Raw genomic sequence first — 15,339 nt, 5'->3', positions numbered from 1 at the left:
ATTGCTCTTACTAAAAGTTCGTCCACATTTCACCTCTAGTTTCAGAGGTTTCGTCAAATTTTAACTGAGCCTTCTTATGTAGATGTAGATAGTTATTTTTGAAATACCACTGTGCCCTTTTACGTACACTAGCACTTTGACCGGGCATTCGAAGATGCAATATATATATTATATACACGCACACACACACACACGCATACAAGTAATGCGATAATACAAAAATAAATTTCATTTACTTACAAATTGATTCCATCGTATCCGGCACCAAGGCCCACATGATCAATGCCGGCAACACGCTTAATGTGATTTATATGAGCTGTACAAATGCCGACACACCGACACCAACACCAGCATCGTCATCATCATCATCAGCAGCATCAACAGCGGGGTTCATGGTAAGGCCAGGCGATATGACAGCAGAACAGCAGTGAAGATGAAGAAGATAGACACGCCAGCGTTGTAGATTAATATAGGCAACATTCCAGCAAATATTTAAGGCCATAGAATTGACAGTCATCAGCAGGAGCAGAAGTAGCAGCAGCAGCAGAATTATCAGCATCATCGAGGTCGTCGTTGTCGCCGCCGTGACAGTTGTCATCGTCAAAACGAAGAATGAAAAGAAAATTGATTGGAGTGTGCGTTGGGATAAATCAGCAAAAGACGATTTGCATAATGCAATTGAATTTTTTGTTGTTGTTGGTGTTGTTGGCATTCATATAAGCATTGTCGTTATAGTTGTAGTTTTAAAGGTAATGGTTGTTCGGTTGTTCAGCAGCAGCAACGACGACGACAAAAATTGGTTAAATTAACAAACGTATAATCAAAGTTCAATGCACCAATCACCCGAATTAGAGCCAGTCACCATAAAATTGATTTGTGAAGTAATCCCAGCAATGGCGGAACATTTGATGAGGCAGATTAGATGAAGAGTAGGTACAAGCCAATGGATTGAAGTTGGCAGCCGTAGAGTGGTGGTGGAGTAGTCATAAAGGAAAAATGAAAATAGAAAAGATATATAAATTAGATTTATGTAGTTTTCAATATTATTTGAAAGAAACTAATCAGCTCTTAATGGGTAGAATAGTAAACGGGGAGGGTAAAAGGAATGGGAAAATAAATATATCTTATTATTATTATTATTATTTTTGCTTGCGCATAAAAAGATTTAATCATAATAGGAGCATCGTTGCTAGAAAACTATTAAGGGACAAGCAACAAAGCAGCTAAGTTCGGCTGGCCAAACTTTTAATACCCTCCGCACTATTGAAGGGACTTCAAAAATGTCCAAAAAATTCCGTCGAAATACCGCTCAAAGGAAAATCGTTATATGGGGCTATACGAAGACGTGGTCCTGCATTGGTAATATTTTTTCAGAGGCTGTATTACCCATTACGAATTTCGAATACGAAATTTTAAACAATTCCTGAGAATAATGTAGCTAAATTCTTAAAAATACAGATTTTTGGGATTTACCGATATTTAGGGGCTATGCGAAGACCTGGACCTTCATAGACAATTTTCTGTCATAGACTGAAGTACCCATTAGGAACTTCAAATACGAAATTTTAAACAATTCCGGTGAATAATGTCGTTAAAATCATCAAAATACCGAACAAAGGGAGGTACCGACATATGGAGGCTATACGAAGACGTTGACCCGTTACGAACTTTAAATACGAAATTTGAAACAATTCCCGTCAAAAATGTCGCTAAAATAATCAAAATACAGAATATCGGGGGGTTCCATTGATTGAGGGCATACGTTATCGTGAATATATACAGGTTGAGATGAAAGAACTGCAACCAACTTCAGACTGCTGTCATTTCTAAGCCACTCGTCTGACAGCTGTTAAAATTATTCCAGTGAAAGCGTACAAAAGCATTTTGGTGAGAAAAAAAGTTGTGATTTCTTTATATTTGGCTGGAAAACCTCAAGTGGCTATCGTTAGAGCACATCAGCATTTAAATGTGAATAAATCTTTTGTGTCTCGTACCATCGCTCGTTACCGTGATAATGGTAGCGTAGCCCGTCAGGGTCAAGGAAGTGGACGGAAGAAAACAGCAACATTAGCAGATATGGTTCGAAAAGTAAAGAAGCGACTTGATCGAAACCAGCGTCGCAGTGGCCGAAAAATGGTATTCGGCAAATATTGAAAAATGAGTCGGGGTAAAGCCAATGAAATTCCAAAAAGTGCAAGAACTTGCACCGCAACAGAAAGAAAATAGACTCAAAAGAGCTAAAGAGTTGCTTCGCTTGCCCGAAAGTGGTGAACTGCCGAATTTGGTTTTCTCCGACGAGAAAACATTAGTTGTCCAGCAGTTTGTAAACAAACAAACTGATCGTTTTTACTTGCCAAAGAAGTCAGCTGAAAATGTGCTCCTTCGGTTGGCCACCAGAACTTAAGCGCCGGCCATGGTGATGGTGTGGGCCGCCATAACATACGATGGTCGCTCTCCGCTCGTATTAATCGACTGTGACATCAGTATAAATGTCGAATATTATGGCGAAAATTTTCTGGAGGGCGTATTAAACCCTTGGGCAGGCAAACATTTTGGCCGCATTTTGACCTTGGACATTCCAACAGGACTCAGCAGCATCGCACACAGCAAGCGCAACCCAAGAATGGTTACAAAATGAGGTTCCTCGCTTAATTTCCAGCGCACAATGACCAACAAAATATCCGGATACCAATCCATTGGACTATAGTGTCTGGAGTATTTTGGAAAGGAAGGTTGGCACTAAAAAATACCATAATGTCGATCACCTCAAGCAAGCGCTTCGCCGGGAAGGCCATAAGACGTGCCAAATAAAATTAAAAGAATGTAAAAATTATGGCGTTTGACTTTGTTGTTGTTTTTTATCTCACCCTGCATAGAAAATTCTCTTCCAGGCGGTAATATACTCTGAAGGAATTCCTGGTGTGGCTTTTTACACATTTCCATTGAAAAATGTGGCTACAATCATCCAAATACTGAATATCGGGGGGTAGAGTTATATGGGGACATTCGATATCGTGGACCTATATAGACAATTCGCTTTCAGGGTCTAAAGTACTCACAAAGAACTCCTTGTGTAGAATTTCAGACAATTTCATTGAGCAGTGTGGCTAAAATCTTCAAAATACCGAATATATAAGGGCCATGCAATATCATGGACCGATATAGCCTATCTTTCGACTTCCCTTATGATTATTTAAACTGCTGGCCCTTTATGGGGTTGTTTTCGAAGGAGTGGGTGAATATTTTACATTATGTATCTCACATAAGTTTGAAAATAAGTATTTGAAATAAATATTTATATGAGATATTGAATAATTTTTCTTTGTGGCAAGGTACCTGCAGGTCGATATATATTATTTTCACACCAGATCTTGTGTTGGAAGAGAATATTGGCTTGTGTGAAATTTGATGAGAATCAGATGTTTATTCCGCATTTTATGAGTGTTTTTATAAACAAAATTTAGACCCCTTTGTGGCTAAGGAATTGGCGGATATATCCCGTCTTCCCACCACATCTTGTGTTGGTAAGTAATATTGAGGTATACAAAAGTTCAAATTACTCGGATGCTCAAATCGCTATTTATGAACTATTTTCTATTCCAAATTTTGACCCGTTGTGGGGGAGGTACCAGAAAGAGTGGTCCGCTCTATCTTTTCTTCATATTAGATCTGTTGTTAGTAGAAACATTGAAATGTGCGAAATTTGAAGATAATCGGACTCCTATATATTACGTTTTATAAGAGTTATAATTATTTAACATTTTGATCCTTTGTAGGGGAGGTACTTGATGGAGTGTACCGATATTGTCCATTTTCGCCACTGACCTAGTACTGAAGCAAATATTAAGATTTGCTTTGGGGCAAAATCCGAGTATCTTTTATCTTTCTATGCAGTAAAATATTTATTTTTTTTTAAATTTCGAAATTTTTTGGAGAAGGTACCAGAAGGACTGTAGCGGTGTTGCCCATCTCCGGACTCGATCTATGTTTGATAATAATGATAATAATATTACGATGTACAAAGTTAGAACCAAATCGTATACTCTTTTCGAGAGTTATCGTGCGCATTATCCAGGCAGACGGACGGACGTGCGGACGCTCTTACATCGACTCCAAATGTCCTGAAACGGATTTGGTCAAAAGAGACCTAGGGTTTAAATCCGTTATTTCAATGAGGCGCGTTTTGGCCGTGTCGAAAGATTATACCCTCTGTAGCCATATGACTGGCATTCTTGTTGTTGTTACATTACTTCGATCGAACATGGCCAGAGACATAAAAAAATATCAAATTCCAATTTTTTTTCACCCCTGTAGTGCTTGTAGGAATTCGATATTTTTTTTGAAAATTTAGATTCATGTGTATATTTTGCTATACCTCCGATTCCACACTATATATAGATCTAAAAATTGAGCATCAATGTAAAGGTGTGGCACCTTTATGTACTAGCACTTTCGTTGGAAGGTGGGTTTTAGCAACTCTACTCGGCGAGGTAGGAAGATCGATACAAAACTTCGTGGGGCTGGTCAACCACTACGAACACAAAAGATGTGACGTGAACATCGAGAGAGTAACTCTCCCTCTCTCTGTAAACATTGGGTGTGTTAATTCTATCGGGATCTCCTACTTCGTTGAAAGATTAAAAGCTACTGACTGTTTGCATAGCAAATTTGTTGATGGTAAAGAAGTGAAGAGTTCTGGTGGTGAGTTTACTAATCGATGGTGAGTTTTATACACAAAGCTATGATTGTGTGAGAGGTGGGTTTGGTTTGGCTAGCCCTGGTCTGGGCCAATATTTCGCGATGTTACACATATTACTGTTTGGCCAAATCAAACTTATAATACGCCCAGGGTAGTTTGGGTCATGATCGACAATCGCTATTAAACTGCTCGTCAAATGCCCTAAATTAGAGTGCATTTTCCACAAAAGTTAACATTGTTAGCAAAGGAACCTGATTACCTTGGAAGAACAAATTTTAACAAATATGTTAAAATGCGAGCACAGCACCGGATCGAGTAAATTTTGGTGAATGTTTAAATCACTCCCAAAACCCCGGAAGAACACCGAAAAACTGGAGTGAGTTTCAATCTTTAATCGAATTCAAGTAAAATTACTCCCGGGATTAAAAAAAAAAAAAAAAAAAAAAAATAAATCTATGATATTATATGTTTCGATGTCGCTCGAATAAGATCGTGCATACTTCGTTCGAATTAGAGCGGGAGTAAAAATCGCTCGAGATGGAGTAGATTCTACTCTTGACGAGCACCGATTTAGTTTTTGTTTTAACTTTGTTATGTTTCTATGGATGTGTGTTGTCTCAACCTACATCTGCAAACGAAACTAAAAGAAGTGAGAAATCAGCAATTTCGGCAAACTCCAGTGAGTTTCACTCTTTACTCCAATTCGAGTGAGAGTACTCCTAGGATTAGAAAAAAATCATTTATATTTTATATATCGATGTCGCTTGAATTAAAAACGAGCATGTTTCGCTCGATTTAGGGTGGGAGTAATATTCGCTCGAAATCCAGCAGATTCCACTCTTGACGAGCAGATTCTACCCTTGTCCTCTAAAAAAGGGGAAACCAATCTGTAATAAGCGACTCGGCTGTGTGGTCAGCTAATGCCATTACTATGCCATGTAAAAATATTTAGTTTTGTCACCCATTGCATCAGAAGAACGACAGAACAAACCACCGAAAAAAGAAAAACAAACCAGAAAATGTTTGCTTCGATTGGTATCAGTATTGAGCTAGAAATTCTAAAAGCAACTCACAACACACATCACCTATTCAACTGGTCGACCAAAACTTTTGAACCAATCCCAACCTCATAATGGACTCATTCAAAATTAAAGTTAGAATAGCCAGCTGGCAACATAAAAAATAAAAGCAACACAATAGAGCATGCATTGAACCATTATCAACTGATTGTCCCACTTACCGACAGCATCGTGTACCGTGGCATTTTCGCTGCACGACAAAAAACGCGAGTAAAAGTTGACCATAATTATGCCACCGTTCTTGGCCATCGATTGCAGCATATCGTCCTGGACGTTGCGACTCGAATTACATAGTTCGTAGGCGGACGAGTGGGAGAATATCACAGGTGCTTCGGTGACTTCCAGAGCATCTCGCATTGTGCCCGTCGAGACGTGTGACAAATCGACCATCATGCCCAAACGATTCATTTCGCGTATAATTGTCTGTAATGAGAGAGGGGAAGAGGTAGAGAGAACAGAGAGAGAGAAAATTACCATTAATTACAAAAGTCAGAATGATGAATGTGTCATGTCAAACACAATAATGCTGGTGATGTTAAAAACTAAAATACATACATACATCCATTTCTACACAGGGTGCTGTCATTACTATGCCACTCGTCCGACAGCTTTTAAAATTATTCCAGTGACAGCTCATTATATTTTTTGCAAGCCTACAAAAGCATTTTGGTGAGAATTTTCCAGAAAAAAAGTTATTCGTGATGGAATTCAAGCGTGATAGTGTGATTTCTTTATATTTGGCTGGAAAACCACAAGTGGCTATCGTTAGAGCACTCCACCATTTAAATGTGAATAAATATTTTGTGTCTCGTACCATCGCTTGTTAACATGATACTGGTAGCGTAGCCCGTCAGCGTCAAGGAAAACGACGGAAGAAAACGGCAACATCAGCAGAAATGGTTCGAAAAGTAGAGAAGCGACTTGATCGAAACCCGCGTCGCAGTGGCCGAAAATGGCTTGTGAGCTGAACATATCGCAATATTCCATTCGGCAAATATTGAAAAATGAGCTTGGGGTAAAGCCATTGAAATTCCAAAAAGTGCAAGAACTTACACCACAGAAGAAAGAAAATAGACTCAAAAGAGGTAAAGAGTTGCTTCGCTTGGCCGAAATTGGCTAACTGCCGAATTTGGTTTTCTCCAATGAGAAACCATTCGTTGTCCAGCAGTTTGTAAACAAACTAAGTTATCGTGTTTACTTGCCAAAGAGGTCAGCTGAAAATGTTCACCTTCGGTTGGCCAGTAGAACTCAAGCGTCGGCCATGGTGATGGTGTGGGCCGCCATAGCAGCCCATTGTCGCTCTCCGCTCGTATTAATCGACCGTGGCATCAGAATGAATGCCTACCGAATATTATCGCGAAAGTATTCTGGAGGGTGTATTAAAGCCTTGGGCACGCAAACATTTTGTCCGTCGACCTTGCACATTCCAACAGGACTCAGCACCATCGCACTCAGCACGCTCCACCCAAGAATGGTTACAAAATGAGGTTCCTCGCTTCATTTCAGCTCAAAATGACCACCAAAATCTCCGGATACCAATCCGTTGGACTATAGTGTCTGGAGTATTTTGGAGAGCAAGGCTGGCACTAAAAAACACCAAAGTGTCGATCACCTCAAGCAGAGCAACATTCGGGCAGCGTGTGACGGTTTCATTGTCCGTTTGAAGGCTATAATTTGTGGCAAAGGTGACCAATTGGAACAAATCTAAACTTATCCTAAAATTTGATGCTATTTCTGACATATTTTGCTCTAATTCAAATTTAAAAAAATTCAAATTTAAAATTTTTAAAAAATGTAAAAATTATAGCGTTTGACTTTGTTGCAGTTTTTTTTATCTCACCCTGTGCATCCATACATCAATATACATGTATGTATGTATCTATGTATGTGTGGAGGAATTCACCGTGTTGGAGTTACTCCTGCAATCCGCAATAAGTGAGTGCAAGTGACAAAAGTATTATCTTTATTGCACACTAATGATGATTACAGTTATTTTTTCGATTTTTTTTTATTCAGATTCTTTTTGTTGCTGCTGTTGTTAGAATTTGTCATTGTCAATTTGCTCCAATTGCAGTCATCAATAATTGCCATCAGAGTGAAAATTTAATGACACACACACACATACACACACACACACACACACACTTACTTTAAAACATTAATCATTATAATGATTATTATAGTCAAATCATTCATTGGCTAATTGTTCGGAAAAAATGAACAACTTTTTCTATTTTATGTCATTTGTTGTTGTTTTTCTTTTATTTTCTTGTTTTTATCTGAATTTTTTAGTTGCTATTTGTTTTGATTAATCGGGATGTAAAACATGGCGATTAATTTAAAGTGGATCGATATTTATTCACTATTTAATATTGCTATGAAATTTGTTATCTGGATTTTCATTAACTTCAAACGCTTTTCGGGCTGGTATTAATCAGGAAACTCCCAAAAAGAATTTGGGATTATTTCAAAAAGAATGGATTTTGAAGGTTTGGGTTTCGATTTTTCTTGCAATCTAACATTTCGGGTTCTTAGAACAAAACACTGTGCAACGCCAAGTAGTTACAGAAACAATACAGTACAACAAGCCAAAAAGCAGCTATGTTTGGAAGGGCCGATCTTTCAATACCCTCCACAATTTGGAAGGAACTGTGAAATGTAAAACAAGTAAGGAAAACTTAACAAGTTGGGTGGGGCCGACTATATGATACCCTACACCTATGCATATTTAGTAAAGCTCCCGTAACAAAATAATCTATTTGAAGTAGATCATACCACCTATCCACATTTGGCTTTAGAGCAGTTATAGTTTGGTTTCGGAGGGCAGGCATATCAAGTTCTGAGTCGATTTTCGCCAAATTTGACGAAGACATTTTAATCATTTATATCAAACAACATTGAATAAAATATATCGAAGTCGATTTTCACAAAATGGAAACGTACGTCCCGAAATTCACTCAATTTGGGCTGATATTAGCCATTTGGTGCACAATAAACCTGATATCGGATAAAAATGTACAGGGTGAGATAAAAAACTGCACCAAAATCAAATGCCATAATTTTTACATTTTTTTTAAATTTTATTGAATGAAAGCAAGAGATGTCGGAAATACCATCAAATTTTAGAATACATTTAGATTTCTGCGAATTGGTCACCTTTGGCACGAATTATGGCCTTCAAACAGCCAATGAAACCGTCACACGCTGCCCGAATGTTGCTCTGCGGTATTTTGGCCCATTCCCGGCGAAGCGCTTGCTTGAGTTAATCGATACTTTGGTATTTTTAAGTGCCAACTGTGCTAATATCAGCCCAAATGGACCGAATTTTGACTCTTCCGAATTCACTGAATTCCACTAGAAGCATGTACTTCAAATTTGGTGAAAATCGGTTCAAATATAGCTATAGCTCTCATATATATGTTTCAAATGAGTAATATGCGCTCCACAACAATGATATTTGGTACTAGATCGAGTCAGATTTTTACATAGCTTCGATATACATCTTCATCCGATTTAACGTTTATCGCTCACCATATATATAATATCAGCCAAAAGTGAATAGATTTTATACCCTCCACCATGGTATGGAGGGTATATTAAGTTGGTCATTCCGCTTGTAAGTCCACCTTTTGGTATAGCTCCATATAAGGGCATCTCCCGATATTTTGTATTTCGATGGTTTAAGCGGCATTATTCACCGAAAATGTTTCAAATTTCGTATTCGAAGTTCGCAATGGATACTACAGCCTATGACTAAAATTTTCTGTGCAGTTCCACATTTTGATATAGACCCCATATAATCGTACCTCCCAATATTCGGTATTTTGATGATTTTAGCTACATTATTTACCGGAAATGTTTCAAGTTTCGCATTTGAGGTTCGTTATGTATACTACAGCCTATGACAGAAAATTGTATATGCAGGTTCACGTCTTCGTATAGCCCCCGTATAACGGAACCTTCCGATATTCGGTATTTTGATGATTTTACCGACATTATTCACCGGAATTGTTTCAAATTTGATATTTGAAGTTGGTAATGGATACTACAGCCTACGACAGAAAATTGTCTGTGCAGGTCCACGTCTTCGTATAGCTTCCATATATCGGTACCTCCGATATTCGGTATTTTGACGATTTTTGCGACATTGTTCACGGGAATTGTCTCAATTTTGGTATTTGAAGTTCGTAGTGGATACTTCAGTCTATGACAGAAAATTGTATATGCAGGTTCACGTCTTCGTATAGCCTCCATACAACGGAACCAACCGATATTCGGTATTTTGATGATTTTTGCGACATTATTCACCGGAATTGTTTCAAATTTGGTATTTGAAGTTGGTAATGGATACTTTAGCCTACGACAGAAAATTTTCTGTGCAGGTCTACGTTTTGATATAGACCCCATATAATCGTACCTCCCAATATTCGGTATTTTGATGATTTTAGCTATATTATTCGCAGGAATTGTTGAATTTTTGTATTCGATATTCGTAATAGATGCTACATGACAAGAGATTGTCTGTGCAGGTCCACGTCTTCGTATAGCGATACCTCCCGATATTGGGTATTTTGATGATTTCAGCTACATTACTCGCCGATTTTTTTTAAGTTTCTTATGCAGGTCCATGTCGATGTCCATGTTACTTTTGCAGGTCCATGTCGTCGTATAGACCCTAATATAACAGCTACTTTCGGTATTTTTAAGATTTTAACAGAATTTTTAACAGATTTTATTTTTTGAAAATTGCAAATTCGTTCCAAATGGTGGAGGGTATTCACAGTTCAGCCCGTCGAATTTCCAGCTTTTTTACTTGTTTCATATTCAAACGAATTTTGGTACGACTCGGCCCGGTATATCTATTGCTTCAATAAATATTTTTTAATATAATCCTTCTCTAAGTCATATCATGCCCTATACAGCAATATTATTTGGTTCATAGTTGGTATGATCTACTTCACATAGATGCCAATGTTATTTTTTTACGTGAGCTCTACTAAATACGCATAGTGGTGTAGGTTATCATATAGTCGGCCGCGTCAGACTTTTGACCTTTCCTTACTGGTTCAACTTTCATTTGATGGGCTTCTCTAAAATCTCTTCTCTAAAGAATTCAAAAAATCTGTCTGGAAATGGTTCTCTGATTTAACGAGAACTCGGCAAAGTAAGGCAAGGTAGGGTAGGAATATCCGTGGTCTTTCAAATACCCCTCCCATCTCTTATTAGAAATTTTTACCCATTGCAGAATTTGCTTTCAGGATTCCTGATTATGTCAGTGGTGTCGTGTAACGAGATTAGTATACTCTCAATATTTATATAGAGAATATTGAGAGTTTTTCAATATTGAACCAAAAAATTGAAGTAATAACTTCCAAAAAAATAGAAAAATTGCCTCCCTGAAACAATTCACCTGTGTAAACACGGTTAAAGCTATATTTAACATCCATATCTAAGGGAATTCCCATGAAAACACCACCAACGACTATTCCCGAAAACGCTATCATCAATGTCAGAATCAACATCAGTTGCAGTTGTTATCTCATCGTCTGCAATTTCCGCATGGGAATCCTTATGGTGTGGGAGAAATGATATCTCAAATTTTTTCCAACCTCTCGTCGTCGTCGGTTTTTCTTCCACCCACAACCCAAATATGGTGCATTGAAAACATACAAAGTTGTATTTGTTGATGTTGGCCAACTAGAAATGGGAATTTACATGGAAATTATGTTGAACTTTATGGGCAACCTGTTTGGGGGCAATTTTTTTGACTTACTCACACACCCACAGCCCGAACCATCATCATGTAACTTGCCAACTGCAACAGATACAAATTGAAAAAACTGCAAACTTTTTATTTGCATATTCAATTATACGTACACACATGCACATACACCCACACATACATCAATATGTGTGGGATATGCTGGATTCCCTGAAATCAAACGCAATCATAGCATTGCATAGTAGAGTTTTTTTCTTCTTCAAATATCTCCAACATCCTCAAACATTGATAACTACCTGACAGGACGGACAGTAAGGATATTCGATGTTACTCTTTGGAGAAACCACGGCATCCGCAAGGTTCAGTTAGAGGTACGCAAAACTCATTTAAAAGTTTAAATTGAAATAAAATATAGAAGGAGGGGGAGAGGAGGAGAATGAGAAGTGTTTTATGCAAACATTTTGCACCTGTCTGGTCGGGTTGTACAACAACAAAAACAACAACATATGAATCAACAACAAAGTTCATATTGAAATGTTGAAAGGGCACGAATGGAAATTGTGATTGAATTGTTGTAACTGTGCGTTTTCTCCCTCCCTCTTTCTCTCTCTCCCTCTATCCCTCTCTCTCGACCCCCAGATATATATTTATATGAATTATTTCAGGTTTTAATTAGCCTCAGGGTAAACATATGAAAATTCTAGTAAGGGAAGGGCAAAAGTCAGGCAGGGCCGGCAGCATGGTACCCTACCCGTACTAGAACGGCACGAAAAGAATTAATAGGTAATAAATAGGGTAATCTTTGTATTTGAGGAAACAGCAGATCTAGAAATCTTACATTTGGAATGAGGATTATTGATGGAGTGTATGATAGATGTACAAAATATACGAAAAATCCTTAAATGTACTACATTTGGTACCATTTCGTATCATGTGAACGGTTAGAGCTAAAAATTTGAAATTTGGAATAGAAATTAAGGTTGAGGAGTAGATGTACCAAATGTACGAAAAGTAATATAATGTACTAAATTTGGTACAATTTCGTATCTTGTGAACGGTTAGAGTTAAAAACTTGAAATTTCGAATGGGAATCAAGGTTGAGGAGTAGAGTTGATGCAAGGAGATAGTTTTGGAAGTGTCTACTCATGTATACGAAAAGTACTAAACAGTGCTAAAATTTAGTACAATTTGAATTTGGAGGAACGGATAGAGCTGGAATCCTGAAATAGGATATTAATGTTACTGGTAAAGGGTTGGATAGGAATATGGAGGAAGTTTTCGAAATATGTACTAATGTGCACGAAAAGTACTAGATTGTACTAAATTTGGTACAATTTAAATTGTGGGAGAACCAATAGAGTTGGAAATCCTGAAATATGGAAATAAATTACTATTGCGTTGTAGGACTGAGGAATGTAGGTGGTTTTGGAAATCCGTATTTATGCGTACTAAATTTTACTAAATTTGGCACAATTTACATTTTTAGAGAACCAATTGAGTTGGAATCCTGCAATTTGGAAATAAGATTACAATTGCGTTGTAGGACTACTTACTTATGTGTACTAAATGGTACCAAATTTGGTAGAATATAAATTTTGGGTAAACCGGTAGCATTGGAATCCTTAAATTTAAAAATAAGATTTTTATTATTAATGTAGTTATGAAAATTTGTACTTAAATGTACTAAATGGTACTAAATTTAGTACAATTTAAATTTTGGGTGAACCAATAGAGTTGAAATCCTTAAATTTGAATATAAGATTTCTATTGGACTCTATGATGTAGGTAGTTATGAGAATTTATACTTAAGTATACTAAATGGTACTAAATTTGATACAATTTGGATTTGGGTGAACCAATGGAGTTGATATTCTGAAAATTGAAAATTAGATTACTGTTGGAGTGTAGGATTGGGATATGTAGGTAGAAATTTGTAATTTTATGTACTAAAATGTACCAAATAAAGTACAATTTGTATTTGGGCGAATCAAAAGGGGTGGAATCCTAAAATTTTGAATTGGGATTACTGTGGGAGTGTAGGATTGGAGTATGTAAGAAGATTTGCAAATTCATACTTATGCGTACTAAATGGTACTAAATTTGGCTCAATTTACATTTTGAGAGAACCAATAGAGTTGGAATCCTGAAATTTGGAAATAAAATTAATATTGCATTGTAGGACTAAGGTACGTAGGTAGTTTTGGAAAATCGTACTTATGTGTACTAAATGGTACTAAATTTGTACAATTTAAATTTTGGGTGAACCGGTAGCGTTGGAATCCTTAAATTTAAAAATAAGATTTTTATGATGAAGGTTGTTATGAAAGTTTCTACTTAAGTGGGTGAACCAATAAAGTGGATATTCTGAAAATTGAAAATAAGATTACTGTTGGAGTGTAGGATTGGTATATGTAGGTAGTTTTGAAAGATTGTACTTATATGTACTAAAATGTACTACATAAATTATAATTTGTATTTGGGATTCCATCCCTGAATCCTAAAATTTGGAATTGAGTTTACTGGAATTGAGATTCGTAATTATGTATACTAGATGGTACTAAATTCGGTACAAATGGGAATTGCGATTAATGATGCGATGGAGATCGAATTCTTAAATTTGGAATGAGAGTCACTAATGGAGTGTAGGATAATTGCACAAAAGAGTTAATAGAAATCCGAACTATAAATTTTGGGAAATGTTCTAAAGTGTTACTAAACTTGTAAAATAGTACCATTTAGTATTATGTGAACGCATAGAGCCAAAAACTTGAAATTTCATATGAAAATCCAGGTAGAAAAGCAAGTTTGATATATGAAGGTGGTCTCGGAAACGTGTACTAAGTTTTCGAACTGTAGTAAGTAGTACTAAATTTGAAACCGTTTGGTTTAGGTTGAACGGATGAAGGTGGAACTTTGAAACGTTCTATTGGGGTCCCTGTAGATGATAGGTTTGTGATAAAGAGGTGGTTTTAGAAATGTGTACTACAATTGCACGAAAAATACTAAATAGTAATAAACTGGTACAATTACAGTATTGGGTGAACATATAGTGCTTGAAATCTGAAATTTTTTTTTTGTTTTGATTATTCATGTGTAGCCTATACGCATGGGGGTTATTTTCGTAAATGCGTTCTATGTTGGTACGAAATGTTCTAAATTGTACTAAATTAGATATTGGGTAAAGGGATAGGGCTGAAATCCTGAAACTTGATGTAGGTATCGATGTTGATGTCTGTGGTTAAGATATGGTGGTGGTATTGGAAAACCACTAAATGTTACTAAATTTGGTACTGGGTGACAGAATAGGGCTGTAATCCACAAATTTGATATTGAGGTCTTTGTTGGTATCTGGAATTGGGATATGGAGGTGGTTTTGCCTATGTATGCCATAATTGTGTAATGTTTGTGTGTGGAAAATTTGAAGAGATTTGGATGCTTATTTCGTTTTTTAAGCGTTTCGTTTGTCAAAATCTTGAACCCTATGTGGGGGAGGTACCACAAGATATGGTCCGATCTCTACCATCTTTATAATTTTGAGCCTTTGTGAGGGAAGTACTAAAAGGAGTGGACGATACATTCCATTTTCACAGCAGATCTTGTGTTAGTAGAAATATTGGTGGGTGTGAAATTTAAAGAGAACTGGAAGCTTATTTCGCATTTTATAGTCGTTTTGTTTATTCAACACTTTTACCCTTTGTGGGGGAGGTACCAGAAGGAATGATCTGATCTCTACCATCTTTTTAGCAGATCTTGCATTGATGGAAATATTGAGATGTACGAAGTCTGAATGGAATCGAAAGTTTATTTCGCGTTTTTTTGAGCTTCATGGATATTCAAAA

General features: G+C 36.9%; 1 protein-coding gene across 1 annotated transcript; it reads right to left on the bottom strand.

Moving 5' to 3' along the window:
* Positions 1 to 236: 236 nt before the first annotated feature.
* LOC131806716 (dipeptidase 1-like) lies at positions 237 to 6,364 on the bottom strand. The gene is made up of 3 exons (XM_059131326.1): positions 6,338 to 6,364; positions 5,940 to 6,201; positions 237 to 316 (listed from the first exon to the last, which is right to left on the bottom strand). Exons 1-3 carry the CDS (start codon positions 6,362 to 6,364, stop codon positions 237 to 239), a joined length of 369 nt encoding a protein of 122 aa, XP_058987309.1.
* Between the last annotated feature and the right edge of the window lie 8,975 nt (positions 6,365 to 15,339).

The sequence above is a fragment of the Musca domestica genome, unplaced genomic scaffold (assembly GCF_030504385.1).
Source record: "Musca domestica strain aabys unplaced genomic scaffold, Musca_domestica.polishedcontigs.V.1.1 85, whole genome shotgun sequence".
Classification (NCBI taxonomy): domain Eukaryota; kingdom Metazoa; phylum Arthropoda; class Insecta; order Diptera; family Muscidae; genus Musca; species Musca domestica.
Note: the sequence above shows the minus strand (reverse complement) of the source record. Positions and strands in the feature narration are given on the sequence as shown.